Genomic DNA, 17,475 nt, shown 5'->3' with positions numbered 1-17,475 from the left:
TGACCCCAGAAGCAGTTCGGTTGCATGAGATGTCAGGCTTACATCTTAAAGGTCGGGACTAAGCCACACCAATTTATTTAGCGGCAGTGAAAAATTTGAATTTTTCTGTGTTTTTTCTTTTCCTTATAACCTCTCAAGAAAGGCAAGCTTTAAGCTACCACATACAGCTGGTGTTTCTAATAAGACACAGATGTGTACTGGGATCTCTCCCATCTCCTGCAACATTTAAATATAGACAAATAGAACTTAATCAGCTATAAATAACAGCATGCCGTGCCTGTGGATCACTAACCTTCTCTGGGACTCCCACTAGACTAGGGTTAAGCTTAATTACTTCAGTCTCCTACAAACAACAGCACAATAAGCTGCTGGTTATTGTGTGGGGGAAGGTGGAGGGAGCAGAAGGAAGCAAGTCAACATCCCTAGGCAGCAACGTGATGATCTGGCATTTGGTGTAGGTTATTTGTAATGTTTAGAGACCAATGGGCTTCTTTTATTCCCTGGTTTGGATTCAGGTCACAGGGGGTTTAATGTCACTTTTAAATCCATGCGTTGTTTTAAAAACAAACTCAGGAGGCACCTGTGAGCACTTGTTGTCTTCCCCTGAGGGATAACTCCTCAGATTTGCTGGAATAAAAAGGTGCCGATCGTGGCTCTCTAACTCTGTTCAACATGAAAGAAAGTTGTTCCTCTGCGGTCACTGCACGCTGCGGGTTTAGGAGGGCACATTGGTGTGTCTGGCAGTATGGTGACCATCCGCCCCGGGCTGGGGGTTGAGCGTCTGTCTGGCTCTCTGCTCCCAGCACCAGCACCCAGGTGTCTGGCCGGGCTGGCCCACACGGAGGCACGTTATGGGGCTGCTCTCTTCCAGTTGCCTCCTGCTGAAGCAAACGCGAGGCAGATGTTGGTGAAACCGCTGACGTCCATTTTCTGTCAGCCGCCGGGTTCTGCTCTGCCTGCTGGGTGCTGCCCAGCGCAGCGCGCCGGTGTCACCGGTGCATTCCCTGCCTGGCCTGCGTCCCATGGCACAGCAGTGCTGGACCAGGGGTGAAAACAGCTCCTGTACAGGCAGGGCTGTGAGAATAGAGAGTTGTTTTTTCTCCTCTAGTACTCAGTTCAGAGTACTGTCATCTTTGGATCATGTTTGAAACACCGTCTTTCAGTCTCTAGTCTGCCTCTGATTGTCACACCTCTGATGTAGCTGAGCCAGTTTGCACTTGAGCTGAAATACCTACAGTATGTAATCACTAATCAGTTGTCTTGAAGTACTTCGTCTGTCAGTGCCGAGGCCACGTGCCAGTCTGAACACGACTTCCTCAGACTCTTGCTCAGTACGTCGTCCTGTTTCCCCGGTCAGCAGTGCCCATCACCATCTCTCTTCCAAATGGCCAGCCTTGAGGAGGGAAACAAATGGTCGTGTCCCAGACTGATCAGTGGTTCCCAGTTGTATTGGTATGAGTGAAAAACTGTTTTCTTAAAAATTGATTTGTTCTCCAATATGTTTGGTTGTCACTTCTTGCCAAGAGCAGTAGTGAGGAAGAAGCTTCCTAGATGTTTTTCCTTGTTAGCTTCCTCTCTTGCAGGATAACAATGAGAAAACCCATTTACTGGTTTGCATAACCTTTTCCCAGCTGCAGTAGATTTGAACTGTAGATTTGTTTTTCACTGAAGACTTGATTTCCAGCAGAGCTGTCCCTGCTGTATGACACCACAGGCATCCTGCAGGTAAAGCAGGGAGAAGCCCTGCACGCTTTTGCCAGGGCTGAGGGCGGTCTTACAGCTCTCCTGGCCGCAAAGCCCTTGCAAGGGCCATCTGGAAGACAAATGGCAGCGCTCTGGTGTTCCCGTCGTGATTTGTGCTGTACGTCGCACGCAGTTCAGCTGCACAGAGCCTGGCTTGGCCTGCGCTCAGCGCTGCGTGGGCTTAAATGTTTGCTGCCACCTCTGTGCCCCTTGTCTTGTAAAAGCAAGAGCAGATGTTAGGGGGTGCAGTTAACGTGAGATCGCCCCTCTGCCTTTCCCAGCCTTCGTGGGAACGCAATCAGCATGTTTATGTGGGGCTGGGGCACGGGGGGAGCTGGTCGCGGCGCCAGCCCTGCGGCATCGCCCGCCGCCCCTTTCCGCACGCAGTCCCCGCGTGTTTGATTTCCCCTGCTGCGGGCCAGGCTCAGGAAGACAGGGGAATATTTATTTATAAGCTGTCTGTACAGATGTTTTCATTGTGGTTTGCGGTGCATTGGTGCCACTTAGTGGGGGGAGAATTGAATTGACAGCTTTAACAGTGCAGGGGAAAACAAGGAGAGCCAGGCCTCGCGTTCCAACCTCCAGTCAGTCCCCCATCAGCATTTCTGCAGTTCAGCTACAAATTCAGATCTTCTGCCAGCCGCAGAGCTGCGGCGGGTACTGGAAGCGGCTGTCAGCAGAGAAGTGTGCTGACCATAGTCCCAGCAGAGCAGAGCTGAATAGTGAGGCTAAATAGTCTGGCTTTGTTGATAGAAAAAATTAATCCGGCCATGCCTCGTGTTGTGCAAGGCTTTGGCAGGCTTAGAAACCATTCTCTCTCTGTGTTACAATTTCCACTCCTTTAGGTGTAATGAGAAGGGTCATGGAGTGGGATGGTGTTGGCTCTGATTCCAGTTCTGGAGCAGCTAATACAAAATATTAACAGTATTTATTCAAAATCATCTAATAAGATTTTCCATTGATTTCTATTAAGAAAGGACTGTGGGAAAAACAAAATCGTGCGCAACCCACCTATTCTCTTCTCCAAAATAAAGGCTTATGGCTAAGAAGAGTACCTGGAAAGGGCCATGGATGCATTCAGCTGGCATATAGGCTGAATGCAGTGGGCAAGGATGTTAACCATCCCAGCAGTGCGGTGTTTGCTCGGAAAGGATGGTAGCCAAATGTCGTGTTTCATTACAAATTGGGTGTATACATAAGGAAAAGGGGACTGGAACTGAGCTTACAGAAGTGGCCATCAGCCGCCGGGCTCCACATGAGGCTGGAGTTTCACCGCGAGGTTGCAGTGGAGCATGCACCCTGTGGTTAATAGCTGTGTGTTTCTGTCTCCAGCAGGAAAGGACACTTCAGTGTGGTTTTACTCTGAGTAGCTGAATTACTTTGACATGGGCTCCTCACCTTTTGAGTTACTTCTTCGTGTTCCTCTGCAGGCACGTTGTGTGCTGCAACCTGGTGCTACGGGGAACACGAGCCTGGTCCTGTGGCTGTTCCACACGGGGAGCTGCTTCCAATTTTAGTGACATTTCTGGGCATGGAGCAGTTAATTTCAGTCCTTAAGAAAACACACTGCAACCAAGGATTACGCTTCCTGGCCTTAGTCATACCTACCGTAGCTTTCACCTAGCAAGTCCCCCTACCTTTAGCAGGAGAAGCAGCATTGGCAGAGGTCAGCAGCGCCCAGCTACTGGCACGTTTCCTGCAGCCCTTGGTTTGCTCACCGTGGTGCTGCTGGCTCCCAGAGGAGAGGTTGGAGCTGGCATGGGCGCGTGTCCTGGTGTCACCTCCCTTGGGGCTCTGCACACAGCCATACCACTGCCTAGGCACACTCCACTTCCATCCCGTTTATACTGCTGCCAGGCTGATGGGCACGAGGCTCTGTGGCTCGTGTCCTCCCCCTGGGGTTTGGACCCGCTTGTGTCTCTTGCGCTCTCACCAGAGGGCACTGCACAACATGTTGCAGCCTAATAAATAACCTCTTAACCTGCTTAGCTGCTGCATGCTCAGTGGCATGTTTTACAACGTTACCTGGAGTCCTTGAATGCTGGTTCCCATGGCAACTTGATATAGCATTTTTATTCTTTATTACTATCACTGTTTTATTGCTGCCTTGTTCAAATGTGCTGTCATCTTTATTTTGCCTTGGCGTGCGTGCACGTGTGTGAGTCACGAATCTGCTTCTAAAAATTGTATTATTAAACAATTTAGTGAATTTGGAGAAAGGGTGGTGGTCTGTCACTGTCGATTTAATGCTAAATGGAGAAGTACACCATGAATGGAAACAGGCTAGCAAGAAGACCCAGCAACCCAAACTGGATCGATACAGCCAGCTTAAGGTGTTTGGTGGAGTCTCTCAGATAGTTGGGTAACGACAAAAGGGCAGGAGAAATACTGCTGCTGTTGGGGAGCATTGCAGTTTTAACAAGAGGGTATGCTGATGGCATCCTGATGTTCTTAGGAACAGATTTCGGCCAAGGCCGGTCATGGGAGCGAGGACCTAAACGGTTTCAAGTTGAAGCTTGAAACGTTTCCAGCAGGAGCTGTATGGCCCGATGGGGAGCAGCCAGAAATTAAGCTGGCAATTATGAATCCCTAGGTTTCTCTAAGGGGCTTTCAAGCCATGTTGTGGATAACTCATTGTTTGCACCATATTTATGTTACGTTAATCCTGTGGCTGACGTGTTCTGCTTCTCTGCAAGGGGAGATCTCTTCTTCTTCCCTTGGTGTTAGCTGGCTCTGGGAGAGAGAGGGCGGGAGAGTCACTGCCTCTGGAGGTAGAGCGCAGGCAGAGATGGGAGTGCTGCCTCCCAGTGATGCTCCACATTCCCGGGCCTGCTTGCTACCACCAGCTGCTGGCAGATGTGGTGTTGGGAAGGAAGCCGGGCTTCCTGCAGGCGGGTTTGCTTTCCTCCCTAGTGCAGGTACAGCCCATTCCCTAGCATTAGCTGGGGGTGTTACTGGAAACGCTTATTTTTGTGTGTAGCAGGAGATGATGGGCGATGGTGGCGGGGTGATGGGATGTGGGGAGCTGGAGCACATTTCATCCAGGCCTGCCCGGGAGAGCTGCCAGGACGTGGGCAGGGCTCCCCTGGGGCAGGGTCGGGGCTGGTGGGGCCCAGCTAGTCACAGACTGCGGGACGGGATTTTTCCTCAGGGCGAAGCCCATGTTTCTGGGAATGGCAAAGCAAACAGAGTTTAAAGGCGTTGTGATCTTGTGTGTCCGGGAGCCAGCTGGCAAGCCCCAGATAACAGATATCTCCCGAAGCACATGCTAGGAGCACTGCTGCTTTCAATGGCTCCTTCATACGCTCTGTCTTCGTTCCCCACTCCAAGTATTAGGGGGCTGCTACGGAAATATCTGTTCTTTCTTAGCTCTTCTACCTAAGTCCCTCTTTTCTGTCGACTGCTACTGTGAGCTGAGACCGGCAGTAGGATTTAAGTATCCCCTGTGCACAGGGAGGGTCGTGAAAGGACGGGGGTCAGGGCTGCCTCCCCAAGGGTGATCTCCCGTATTTAAGGAATGGAGAGGCATCATTTGGAAGGCTGTAAATTATCTGGGACAGCACAGAAAATTGTACAGCGTGCATTTAAATCCTTCGTTGTGTCTTGTGCCGGCAGTGAGGAGGATTCTGCAGCCTTTTCTAAGGACACTGAACTAGAGACTCGGGTGCTGTGGAGGATGCATGTGTCCTTCCAGAAGAGTCTGAGAGGTTATTCTTTCTTTCCCCCCTTCGTTCTTTGCAAATTGCTCTGTTTTGTGGTGATGTTTTGTAGCAGGGCAGGTTTGGCTGAGGCACTTGGTCAGGGGAATTTCTTCAAAGTGCTCAAGCTTTCCATGTTCATCTCCAGAACCAGAAGCTCCTAAAATAAACACAAACTGATCTGTAACTGGAACTCAGTCCTTTCTTGGGAAATTTACGGAATGACTGTAGGCAGAATAGCTTTTCCAAAAATAAAACATTTATAGATTGCCAGACTGGTGGGTATTAAGAAGAAAAGTAGGTAGAGCAGCGTGGTTAAGATAATGGGCTCCAAGGAAGAGACTCGTGGTTGGCTCGGAGGTGCAGTCTTGGCAAGCTAGGCAAAGTGAAAAGGAAGCAAAGAGTTGAGAGTTTCCTAAAGAAGCAAATTTAACAGCACAAGTACAAATTTTCTTAATGGAGGGACAGATGGGAAATGTAGTAAGAGATTACTTTAGCTAAATCACGGGCGCTTTAATGACCTGAAACTCAAAAGCAGCATAAAGAAATTGGAGAGTAGGTCGAACTATTGAGAACAGCTTCAGCATGAACACGCAAAGAAAAATGAGAGGGCCAAAGTCCAAATGAGCTGTAATTGGCAAAAGGCATAAAGGGCAGCTGCGGGGCTTTCTATAAATGTGTTTGTAGCAAGGGATGGGCCAGGGAAAGAGTTAGTCCACTACTCAGTGGAGAGGAAAAGCACTCAAAAGATGCAAGTGAGAGAGTGGAAGTGCTGAATGAGTTTTTTATCCTTTCTGCTCTTCCTGAGAGGGTCAGCTGTGCAGCGCTATCAGGGAATAGGGGCAGAATAGGTTTGAATAGGGAAGGTAGCAGAGCTTCCTGGAATTTGGCTCTGGGCAGTCAGAAAACTGCCTGAAGCCATTTCAGTGCCATTAGCGGTAATCTTTGAAAATTTGTGGAGGGCAAATGAGGCTTGAGAAGACTGGAGAAAAGGAAGCTTAATGGGACATTTTTCAAAAGTGGAGAAAGGAAAGAGCTGTAGGCTAAGAAGCCTGTAAAGCCTGGGATTTTTTTTTTTTCCCCAGAAAAAAATTGATAAAGATGTTCACGTTGTTTATAAGCACATAGAAAGCAGCAGCCTCTGGAAAAACTGGAGACCTGCAGCCTCCCGGAGCAGCGACTATTTCCATTAACGCCTGGATGGCATGCTAGAGAGCACAGTTAGTAACTTTGCAGATCATGCTAAGCTGAGAGGGACACAATGGTTGAAACATGAGCAAAACTGTAAAATATTCCCGTCTTCTTTCTGTACTTGAACGTTACATTTCTCATTTCATTCTTTGGTTTGAGTGTTAGTGAGATACACCTCTAATTGAAATATGGCTGCTGTGCACGAAATGCTGAAGCCCAGTGCCTGGAAATTCCTTGGTCCCTTGTTGATTTTTCTTCTCCCATCTAGCTGAGGGTGCCTGAAGACCCACTAAAAAAATAAATAACAGGCAAATTAATGCCAAGTTCTTCGTAAGGGAAATGGAGACTGTAAGTGGTGTCTGGGGTGACATCAACATTTGGATCCCCCGTCTTTCAGTCTGAAATCAGGCTTAGGATGGAGATGAAATAGCATCCAAGAGTTTTCATGACAGGAAGAGTCTTCAGACATCAGAAGACTCTTTAATTATAGGCAGAGTGATTTATTCAGTGGTCGGCATCTGTATCTCATTAAAATATGAAATCCTTCACTGTTTCTCCTTTAAATATGAAGGTATCCCTGTTTTATCTTTTTTGGCTTAGCAAAGCCATATTTTATGTCAGCTTGTTGCAGCGTACCTTTCGAGTGAGCCTGAATTATGTGCAGATTATTTAATGCTGAAAATGTTGAGCAAATGTAATTCACCTGTGTCGCTTCCACAAGAATCTTTTCTCCTTCAGCAGCCAAGCACAGCGGCAAAGCAGCTTGAGATGAAATTGCAGGATTAATTTCAAATTATTTGGTGAATGGGCGTAATCAATAGAAGTAAGCTATTCTCTGTGTTTTTTCCTGCTGAGCCCTAATCAGCCAGCGAGTCTTTCCCTGAAGCAGACCCATTTCAGCAGGCCCAGCCCAGCTCCTGGTAAGACTGATGGGTTAAAAAGTCTCCCCTCGACTTCAAGGGGAGCAGCCTGCTTTGAACTGACTTTTATTGTGGTGGGGAAATATGCATTTTGTCTGTGAGAGATGGACCATAGCTACACGTGCAAATGAATCCATCTGCAGCCTGACGGAGAAGAATGAGGCTATGCAAGGGTCCGGCAAGACAGTTACAGGGGAAAGCAGAGACCTGTCCTTTGGTACGCCTTTCTTTTCCTTCTATCCCTCCAAAAATAAACTGCTAGGTATATTTTGGGATCAATAAGGAGGATTTTCAGATTGTCTAAAAGGGTCATCGTACCTGGCCAGAATCAGCCTCCTCATTTTTTCCATCAGCTTGCAGTGACTTCTTGGATTTTGGAAAGAGTCTGCACGCAAGCAGAATTTTACAACAAATGAGGAGCAATTAAGTGTTTTCAGGGTTCTTACATCAGCTATGATTAGTGCAGGGACTTGTTACTCTACTGCCTGTTTCCAAAATGCATTAAGGCTGTCAGATGTAAATCGGGGGCATCAAAGCGCGCTTTGCATAGGGTTACTAGCTGGTCTGCAGTGCAAATTGCTCTGAATTCTCCCAGTGTGTTCGGTGCCAAACACAAATTACATTTTAAAAGCAATATTTTGTTTGGCCGGTGTGTATTAATCCAACTGTATTCAGCAGCTGCGAGGTTGAACTCTGGTTTGCCAGTTGGCTTTAGGGTTTGAAAGAGAAACAGCAGCAACAGGTTTCTCTGCCTTGCTTGGGACGAAGTGACGCCTGGGAGAGGGGAGAGCGTGGAGATGCCTCAATTTGACGAGGGCAAGCGCTCGGCCACGCAGCCGTTCGTCGCTCTTTGGTGGGTGTTGTGATCTGCCCAGAAACGCTGCGAGGAGGGAGAAGTAGGTGGAAAGTTGGGACAAAAATATATAAGGAGCTGGAAAGAGGGCTGGCTGCCAAAGTCTGCGGTGTTACAGTTGGCCCCCGGCTTTGCTCCTTGCTTGTCTTGGCGCTTTAGCTGCAAGACAAATATATTTGTTTTACTGTTGTTCGTGAAATCTGGCCGGCTGCAGAGCGAATGGCGCTGAGCAGCGGGGAGGCTTCATCTCATGAGTCATCGGCGAGCAGGAGGAGGCCGGCGGGGGAGCGATTCAGGTCGTGCAGCCCAGGCCGTGGGTTTTTGATGCTCTCTTTCATAAGCACCTCGTCAGTAAGAAACATCCATGGGTGAAGCTTTTTCTTCTACGGGCTGGGGCAGGCCATCGGTGCTGGCGTGGGGCTGGTTGGTACCGCAGCGATGCTGGGCTGAGCGGTGGGTATTTCCCTGCCACCCTGGGGAGGCAGGCTGGGCAGCGAGAGGAGGATGGTCTGGTGGCTACGGCCCCCCGGTGCGCAGGGTTGAAGCAGTAAAGAGCTGAATCGAGTCTCTGAGCCTTGTTCTTTATCCGTGTAGCGGAAATCATGCCGCTGCCCAACCCACCAGAGCACTGTGAGGATAAATCCACCGAGGACTCTGAAGTGCTCAGATAAATACCTGCGAGAGTACAGGGAGGCATTTGTGCTTGTAGGAGGGATAAGTGCTTTATTAGTAATGACCCAGAAAGGACAGAGCTACTTGCAGGTAAGGTAAGCACAAGCAAGTGCCTCCTGTAGTTGACAGGCTCTTGGTATAAATCATTTGTGGAATAAATGACACCAGAGAATTCATGCTTCCTAGAAGAGAGGGAAAGAAGTCTCTGCTGAGCTTAATAAAAATGAAAATTTGGTAATGGATAATATGAGTCTAGAGGGGGTCACACTATGCTTGACAGGAGCTGTAAGGTCACAGATTAAGTAGGTGCCTGAGTTGGCTGCAGCAATATACAGGAGATTACTGCAGGTAAATGCTTCCTGGGAGCCTCCCCCACAGAACACCAGCGCCTGGCATAGCTCGAACTGTGCTTTTCCACAGCAGAATCAAAGGGAGTGACGGTAGAAAAAATAAAGTAAAATAGACCTGTGTTTGACATGGTCTTTAAAAACAGCCAGGATGGGTTCCAGGAGGTCCCTGCCACGTCGGGCAGCAGGAGCTCGCCCCGTGCTGTGCCATGCCAGCCTGGTCCCTACTTTGGGGAGAGGGGCTCCAGCTCCCTCCCTCATGCTTCCATCCACTAGCGTGTGTCCTCACCACAGCTGCAGAGAGCTTAACCAGCCAAAAGCTAGCATGGTAACAAAAAAAAAACACAAAAAAAAAAAAAGAAGAAATTAGTTTCTTTTTGGGCTAACTTCCTGAATTGTCTCACCACTTAGTCGTAAAGGTACTGGTGCAAGGGAGAGGCTGGGAGCATATGGCTGGGGGCAGTGGGAGGGTGGGAATTGGTTAGCTTTTAACTTCCATCATCTACAGCTGCCGTGGGACTGCCATGTCTGGGCCGTTGTGGCTCCGTCTCGTTGAAGCGGAGGAGACGCATCGAGCCGAGGTCAGGAGGTCCCTGCGCTGTGGCAGAGCACCGCTGCTCCCCGGTGCTGCCCTGTCCGATCCATCCCCGTGCATCAGCGCCAGCAGCGTGCTTTTCTCATGGCGTGTTTCAGCAAGGAGCGCTGCGGGCAGCATCCCTGCCCTGTTCTTCTGCTGGCACGGAGGTCAGGCAGATGTTGGTCACAGCAAAAGGCTCCGGGTTGGTTCATCTCAGTCCATACAGGCTTGTTTGCTGCAAGTTTCACTCTCACTCTCCTGCAACGATGCTCCCTGGTGGTTACCTTAAATTGTAGAAGGAAATTTTGGGAAACCTCTTCTGTATAGCTATGTTTTCCATTACAATATTCAGCCTTCTGCTGGTCTAATTCCTCCTACTCTCCAGAAATCACATTCTTCAGGCATGTAACAACTGCTACCAGTTACTTTCTCCATTGTGATCACTGCAGAGCCGAGTTGCACATCTCATCTGTTAGAAATCTTTTTTAATATGAGTTGTTTCAGCTCTGGTAATAAATTTGTCTTCCAATGACTTTATTATCATCTAAAAGCAAGGCCAATGTACAGAATCCAGATGCACTCGCTCTGGAGAGGTGCTGTTCTCCCTTCTCTGTGCAACGATGGTTTGTGTGTCCGGCCACACTTTCGCTTGCCCAGGCACTGCCTTGCCACGTGCCATACTCCTGCCTCATTTGCTGCTTCTCATCACCTCCCCAGAGGACTGCATGTGCAAGAGGCACTCATAGTTCTCAAGACACGAAGTCACCACCAGTTAGCTCTTGCATTTCTTCATTGTGCTACTGTGTTGATGTTTGCTGGCCCGGTGATCTTACAGCTCAGCCCGGGGCTTTGCAATTCTGGAAGGAAACTTTGACTGTTACCGTGAAAACAGAAGCATAGAAGGAAACAATTTGGTAAGAGCTTCTTGTAAAATCTGTATATGCCATCCTGCTGCCAAGATACCTTGCCAGTTGGGTGGTGGTAGTGTGGTTTTTAAGTTCTCTCTTCATACAAACAGGATGACTTGACCTCTTCCTCTTTATCCCTGAACAAAAGAAAACGCTGACAATTCGAACAGCTGTTCTGCAAATTGGTAGCTGGCTTGCAGGAGGGAAACAGCCATGGTCTTTGCACAGAGCTTCGTGTCTCTTGCCTTGGTGCTTCCTTCCTGCATGCTACCTCATGTTCTGCCCGGATGGGTTCCTCTTCCAAGGAACAGGGATCCCAGAGCAAACCCAAACCAAGAGAGCTTCACGAAGGGAGAAGCCGGTAAACTGGGCCTGCTGGTGAACAGCCCCGTTGGCTCCCCAGGAGGGAGAGAGAAGCAGCATGGGGAGCTGTGCTCTTGGGGATGGCGGTGGAGATGGAGGGGACCTGGAGCGCACTGCCCACACAGCAGTGCCTGGACTGAGGGGTGACAGGGACAGCTCTTGGATGTGCACCCGTGAGTGAGAATTGAAGTCTCTGCAAGGGGGTTGTGGTGCCTTCAAGAGCTCCTTCCTCATCAGGAGGGAGTCGAGGCTCTCCCAGGCCTCCTTAATCGAAAGAAATTGCACCAATTTAGCCACATCATTTTCTGAGTACACATAGTTAAACTGGTGTGGGCTGTTAGCATGAACGCTCAAATTGGTTTAACAGTGGCTGATACAGATCAAATGTATTGGAACTAGCTAATTTAAGAGTGTCCGTGCAAGGGGGTTATGCCAATTTAACAGCATCAAGTTAAACAACCAGGCAGCTGCGGTAGTGCGGTGTTTGCAGACCAGCAGGGAGAGCAACTAGGAAGCTGCTTGAAGAGACATTTTTAGCTGAAACAGTGTGTAAAGCTACTAAAACTAATAAAACTTTTGAGTTTTTATTTACAGCAGAAAACCTTGGTATCGCCTAGCAGGGACTTGGTAGTCCTGGGGGAAGGAAGGATCTTTATTTTATTTCTGTAAGGCAAGAATAGGGGAAGTGCATAATTTATGTATTTTATGCCTGTATCTCTCAAAATCTTTCAGAAACATTCTCCCAAAATGCAAATCTTAGACTCTGAGAGATAGATTTGGGTCTGGATGGCAGTCAGGTGTCGCGGTGTGTGAGATTATTGTCTAAAATGAAAAATTAAGTATAATATTTTTGCACACCTGAGTGCTTGACATCCCTCAAGGCTGCTATCATGCCTAACTAAAGTTGTTTTCTTGTGCAATATATTTCTCTTGCTTCCTGCACTTGAGCTCTCTCCCCTTCCTCCTCCTGCGCCGTGGTGTTACTGCGCTTCCCCAACTACAATTAAAATGTTGACACCTGGCTTGGCTCTGCAGATTAGGATTTGATTTTCTGTAATTATATGTTATCGCTCACATTCAGTGGCAATTTTACCTTCTGTACAGTATGATAACACTTATTAATTCAATAAAAGAAATCAATTCACGGGCAATTTCCAAATGTAACACCTTGGTAACTGAGTACTAACCAATCAGATTATGCATCTGACATTGTGCCTTGTCATTTAATCAGTAATGGGTGATTGCAAAAGCAGATATATGTCAGATGTTAATTAAGAATAACACAGTTTGGGACCATAATGTTAGCAGTGCCTGTTTTGTTATGATGCTGTGCTGAATATAGCTAATATTTGACTTGCACTTAAGTATTATTTACAGTAAATGGAACGATAAGGATATTTATTCTGTCTCTGTGTTCCGACAGATGTATTAAATTCCCTTTTTCATGGGTGGAACATACTGAGCGTTAATGGACCGCCGCAGAGTCCTGTCTGTCTGTGGGACGTGGAGGTGGTTGTGTGCACAGTGAACACGCTGCATCTTATCTCCTAGAAAGTTAGATAGTCTTGCTTTCCCGTGGCCTTTTCTTTATTTTCTCAAGGTGTTTTACTTGGTACCTGCCAATCAGCTCTTTCCTTGAAGTTAGCATTGAAAAATCAACGTGAACCTGCTTCTGAATCTCCCCCAGAATCTCCCCTGCCTCTGAATCCTCCTCGCCAAGACTTCCCTTGTCTGCCTTCTCCATCGAGCTCTCGGCAAGGTGCAGCCAGTTTCGACCTCGCTTCATGTCTGGTCTGCATTTTGCTGCTCAGGGCTGCCCGCCGAGGGCTCGGTGCTTCCAGCTCGACCGCTCTCACTGACTACGAAGGATGTGCAGGACCTGGCCCTTAATTTTTTATCTTTATTTTAAAGACCCATTTGTTCTGTGTGATTAGAACCATTAGTCCAGTCAAATTAAGATGAGAACAGGTGAAATATGCCTGGAACATACATCTCAGCTTAGCCAAATGTTATCGTGCTGACACAACCTTCCTTTCCGATTTGTAATTAAGTTAGAACCAAGGCCACCAGCTATTAAACTCTGCAAAGCAAATGTGTAAGATGCAAAGAATCTCCAATAAAGTTGTAAACTTCAATTAGACAGCACCAGCCCAGGGTCCTGAGCTTTCATTGGGCACTTAGCTAATTTTATTACAGCAACAGTATCCTAAATGAGCAGCTCTGGGGCATAGTCTATTCATTTAACAGTACGCATATTCATTAAATCTTACAAATTGGCATCAGAGTTTTGTTTTAAGCAACTTATTGAAAAAGAGAGGCATGTTCAGTGTTAGATCATTTATATTTTCTGTTTGTTGAAACCATTTCATTCATAGCTTGACTAAAACGTAGCAATTTCTACAAGCGGGACTAAAATTTCTAGTTAAAGCGATTCACTCAGGGCTGATAAAGCAACACAGAGCTTGTAAAACCATTTGCTGTGAAATTTCAGCGAGGAAAGAAGAGCTCGCTCTTTTGCCCCAAGATGTCAATGAATTCAGGGAAGTGAAAGGATTGCAGGCAGAGATGATAATAGCTGAGGTTTCCTCTTTTTTTCTGTAACAATACTCCTTTTTTCTTCCCTTTATTTTACTAATAGGCAAATGCAGCATTAGTTTCTCTATTTTTTTTCTGAAAAATTATGTAGAGGTACCACCATCTTTTTCTTCTGTTGTGGTTTCCAGACAAAAAAAAGTGCTTCAAGAACAACGTTCTTCTGTGTAATTCTCTGCATCGTGATTTTTCATGCTCAATATTCCAGAGTGAGTTCTTGGTTTGGCTTCTCTTTTCATTATTGTCCCCCTCTGTAACTGAACCAGTCAGCAGTTCTGTGCTTTAAGCAGAGCTCTGACAGCTTGGATCCTTACGTGTGAATATTGGCTTGTTACTTGAGTGTGGCTTACTTGAACTTCTAAGGAAGGAGAGTGTTTATTTTCAAAAGCGCACGCCAGTAATGAAGCAATCCTATATGTTGCAATAGCTGATGAATGTATCTGGAGAGAGCCCAGACCTTGGAAACTGTCAGTGTTTAAGCTGTCTTAAACACTAACGTTTAGGAAATATCCTGTCCCTTCTAGAGGTCTCACTGTGCTATTATATGCATTTCTATAATGAAAAGATAGTTATGACTTCAATTCTAGTCTGAAAAAATGGATAATTTAAATATATATATTTTAATATAATGAGAATTTTCACCTGTAATTTGGATCTTACTGCAAGTTTTCTCAGTGTCCTTAAAGGAGTGAAGAAAGATTTCTCTCAAATGGCCGTTTTCTTAGTGTTCTGTTGTATATCCTGTCTGTGCCTAGAAAATGTGGAAGGATCAATCAATTTATCAAAATACCTGCAGACTGCCCACCCCGAATGGTGAAATGATAATAAATATTGGAGGTAGAGCGAAGGCTGCAAAACAATCCCCATAAAATTTATTTTAACAAGTTACCTTATCTTAAGAGCTTTGATTTTGCTGGGTGGATTTTCTGAAGGGAAAGAAGAAGATTACAAAATATTGAAATGGATCAAGCTGGATTCTTTGATATCAAGTCATTCGTTCGTTCTTCATCAGCTGTTTATTTTCACAAGGGGAAGAAGAGCTACCCATTTTCTAGGCCATAGCACAGCAACTTCGAACAGCGCTTGGTCTTCGCAAGGTCTGCTCGTTGGGATGTACTTTGTAATCTGTACTTTCTTCCAAGGCGTCTCAGACAGACAAGGGACCTGTCACAGTAATGGAAAGCAAATATGTCCAACCCTTCCTGTAGCGTGGAATTACTGGTTCTGCTGAAGAGAAGAACCGAGCACCCGGTAAATCTCTGGGCAAAACAAAGCAGCCTGCAGGTAGGGTGGTAGGCAGGGTAAACGGGCGAGCCAAGCCCACTCTGGCTGTGCACCCAAGTGGGGCTTTGCTGCTTTGGTTCCCGTAGTTCCTCCTCTGCAACGGGGCCTGGCTGCAAAGCGGGGCCTGGTGGTGTCACGGCAGGGCGGAACTGATGGAGAAGTTGAGGCTGGAAATCATCTGGAGCGGCCAACGTTAGGTCAAGCTGCTGGTTTGCCTGTGGTACAGGAGGCTTCTGTCTGTCCTGTAAAAGGGATTTGTTGGGGTTCTCTTCATCTTCGTGCGCATGAAAGGAGAAGCAAAGCACGGGCTGCAGGGGTGGATCAAGCTGGGACAGAAGAGTGGTTTTTAAACAGCAGTGCTGGCAGAAGCAGTGGAAATTTTATGATTGCACAAGTAACCCCATGTCACACAGGGATTACTCCTTTAATGTGTTTATGCCTTTATCAAGGATGGAACGGCTTTGTTGCCTAGCTATATGGCATTAACTTGCTCCTATCTGTGAAATAATACCCATTAGTAAGTTCTGACTTATGTATTTATTTCCCGTGTTCCTTATCTGGTGTAAGCTATTACAAATCCTTTTCCCGCCAAACCAGAACGTGGATGAGTTTCCGCTGGCAAAAACTGATCCTGCAGCTCGTCCTTCAGCTCTTGGGCCCCACCGGTTTAACGCCGGTGCTTTGACCTCTCCCCATTCAAAGGATAACACGAGCATCGCTGTCGTGGAGACACGCGATGACAGAGCAGTTGTACTCTGTGCTGAAGATTACCTTGCTGTTGGCAGTTGCAGATAAATAGAGCCCCACAAACTGATCATAATGACGTTATGTATAACTGGCTTCTATTTAAGAAAAAAAGTAAAGGGAAGGGAGACAAAACAATAGCAGAGATATACATGTGTCTAAGGTCAGACTGGAGGTAGGACGTGACTCCAGGACATAAATGCTAATTGCCGCGCTGTCCCATCTGCTGTGCGTTATCTGGGGTTTTGCTGGATAAGCAGATGTCCTGGAGAGTTAGGGATCGCTGTCATGGAGAGACTGATCTGGAGAATCCAGTCTGCTCTTTGGCACAGGGACCTTGCCTCTGTGATGTCCCCACGTGTGTATTTTCCTGCCAAGGGATTTCATGGAAAGGGCTGCTAAACTGGGAGATGAGCGGACCTCCCCAAGGTCACTTTGTTCTGTGCGTTGGTGCCGTTCCATCGACACCCTTGCAACTGGTCACTAATTGAGTGGTTGGAAAGGTACACGGTGAAAAATAGGGGTTACAGAGCTGAAACTTCACTCAGCAGGACCTCTACATGCCAATGAAATTGGAACTCAACAAAAAGACATTTAGAAAGCACTACTAAGTACATACATTCCTTTCTTATACTTAAATTTGGCTACTGTATGTATACTCAAATTTATATCAGTAGTTCTATGGCCACTAAGAAGGTTTGCCTTGTTTGGGGAGCTCTCTGTCCTGTATTGGTTGTACTGACTTCAGTAACGTACCTGTAGAAGGCAAGGAGAATTTTGACCTGTAATAAGCTCTGCACCTCAACAAATAATGTTTCAAGACTTCAGCATTCTCAAATAGATTTGGAAGGATACAATATAGATCTTAAAATGTGTAGTTGATTTAGTTTAAGCTGTGATATTAAAGATGGATAAAACCAGAAATAAGCTTCACTTTCAAGGTCGTTATTTCTCAGTTCTAGGTCATTTGATGTATTTGCCAGCATATTGCGGCCTATAAGAGCTGAGTAGATGCTTTATCCATGGTAACAGTTTTACCCTACCCAGTATTGCTGCTGATTGCTGGAGTAAAACCTGGCTTTCAACCACATAGTAGGGGCACAGAGACACTGATGGCAAAACTGGAACCCCTCCTTTCTGTTGAACAGCAAGATTTGTCAAAGAACATCGTAAATTTTTACCACGCTAGTTCAAACTGGCTCCTTGTCACCTGGTTTCTCTATGGGAAATCACAAATCCATCATAGCGCTAAAGCACTTCATTTTAAGGCAGTCTATAGCCTCTTGAGCAGATGGGGGAAACTAATTAAATCCATATTGTAAATGGTGGTGGTTGTCCTTCTCTGCATGTGTTTCCTTAATTTACTTGGGAGGATATTTAGGAGGGGAAGAAGGAGAGGACTTGATGTTGTAAGTTGTTGTCCTGGGAAGATAATTGCTTGGATGCTTCATTCTTAAAGGGAGCTGCACTCCAGAGTTCATCAAATAATTAAAATTAGTTCTCAGAGTGCTGACCATCGTGTAACTATTCCTGTCTCAGCCGTGCTAGGAATCTGTCTCCTGCCTTTGCTGCCAACACCCCTT

The 17,475-nt window shown here is 46.7% G+C and overlaps 1 protein-coding gene across 8 annotated transcripts in view; it reads left to right on the top strand.

Moving 5' to 3' along the window:
* Positions 1-17,475, top strand: part of FBRSL1 (fibrosin like 1) — a 518,137-nt gene that overhangs the window by 190,821 nt on the left and 309,841 nt on the right. The window contains exon 1 of one of the 8 annotated variants that reach the window (XM_050714126.1): positions 10,737-10,915. The exons of 5 other annotated variants lie outside the window; for them this stretch is intronic. Coding sequence is in view for 1 of the 3 variants with exons in the window: in XM_050714125.1 (XP_050570082.1) it covers positions 11,184-11,270 (87 nt within the window). In the remaining 2 variants the exon portion in view is untranslated. Of the gene's footprint in view, positions 1-10,736; positions 10,916-11,087; positions 11,271-17,475 lie in introns of those variants that run through there. 2 more of the 8 variants (XM_050714127.1, XM_050714125.1) reach the window with 2 other exon arrangements.

This window comes from Cygnus atratus, chromosome 17, assembly GCF_013377495.2.
Source record: "Cygnus atratus isolate AKBS03 ecotype Queensland, Australia chromosome 17, CAtr_DNAZoo_HiC_assembly, whole genome shotgun sequence".
In the NCBI taxonomy this organism is placed as follows: Eukaryota; Metazoa; Chordata; class Aves; order Anseriformes; family Anatidae; genus Cygnus; species Cygnus atratus.
The sequence above is the reverse complement of the archived record's forward strand: the minus strand, read 5'-3'. Positions and strand labels throughout refer to the sequence as shown.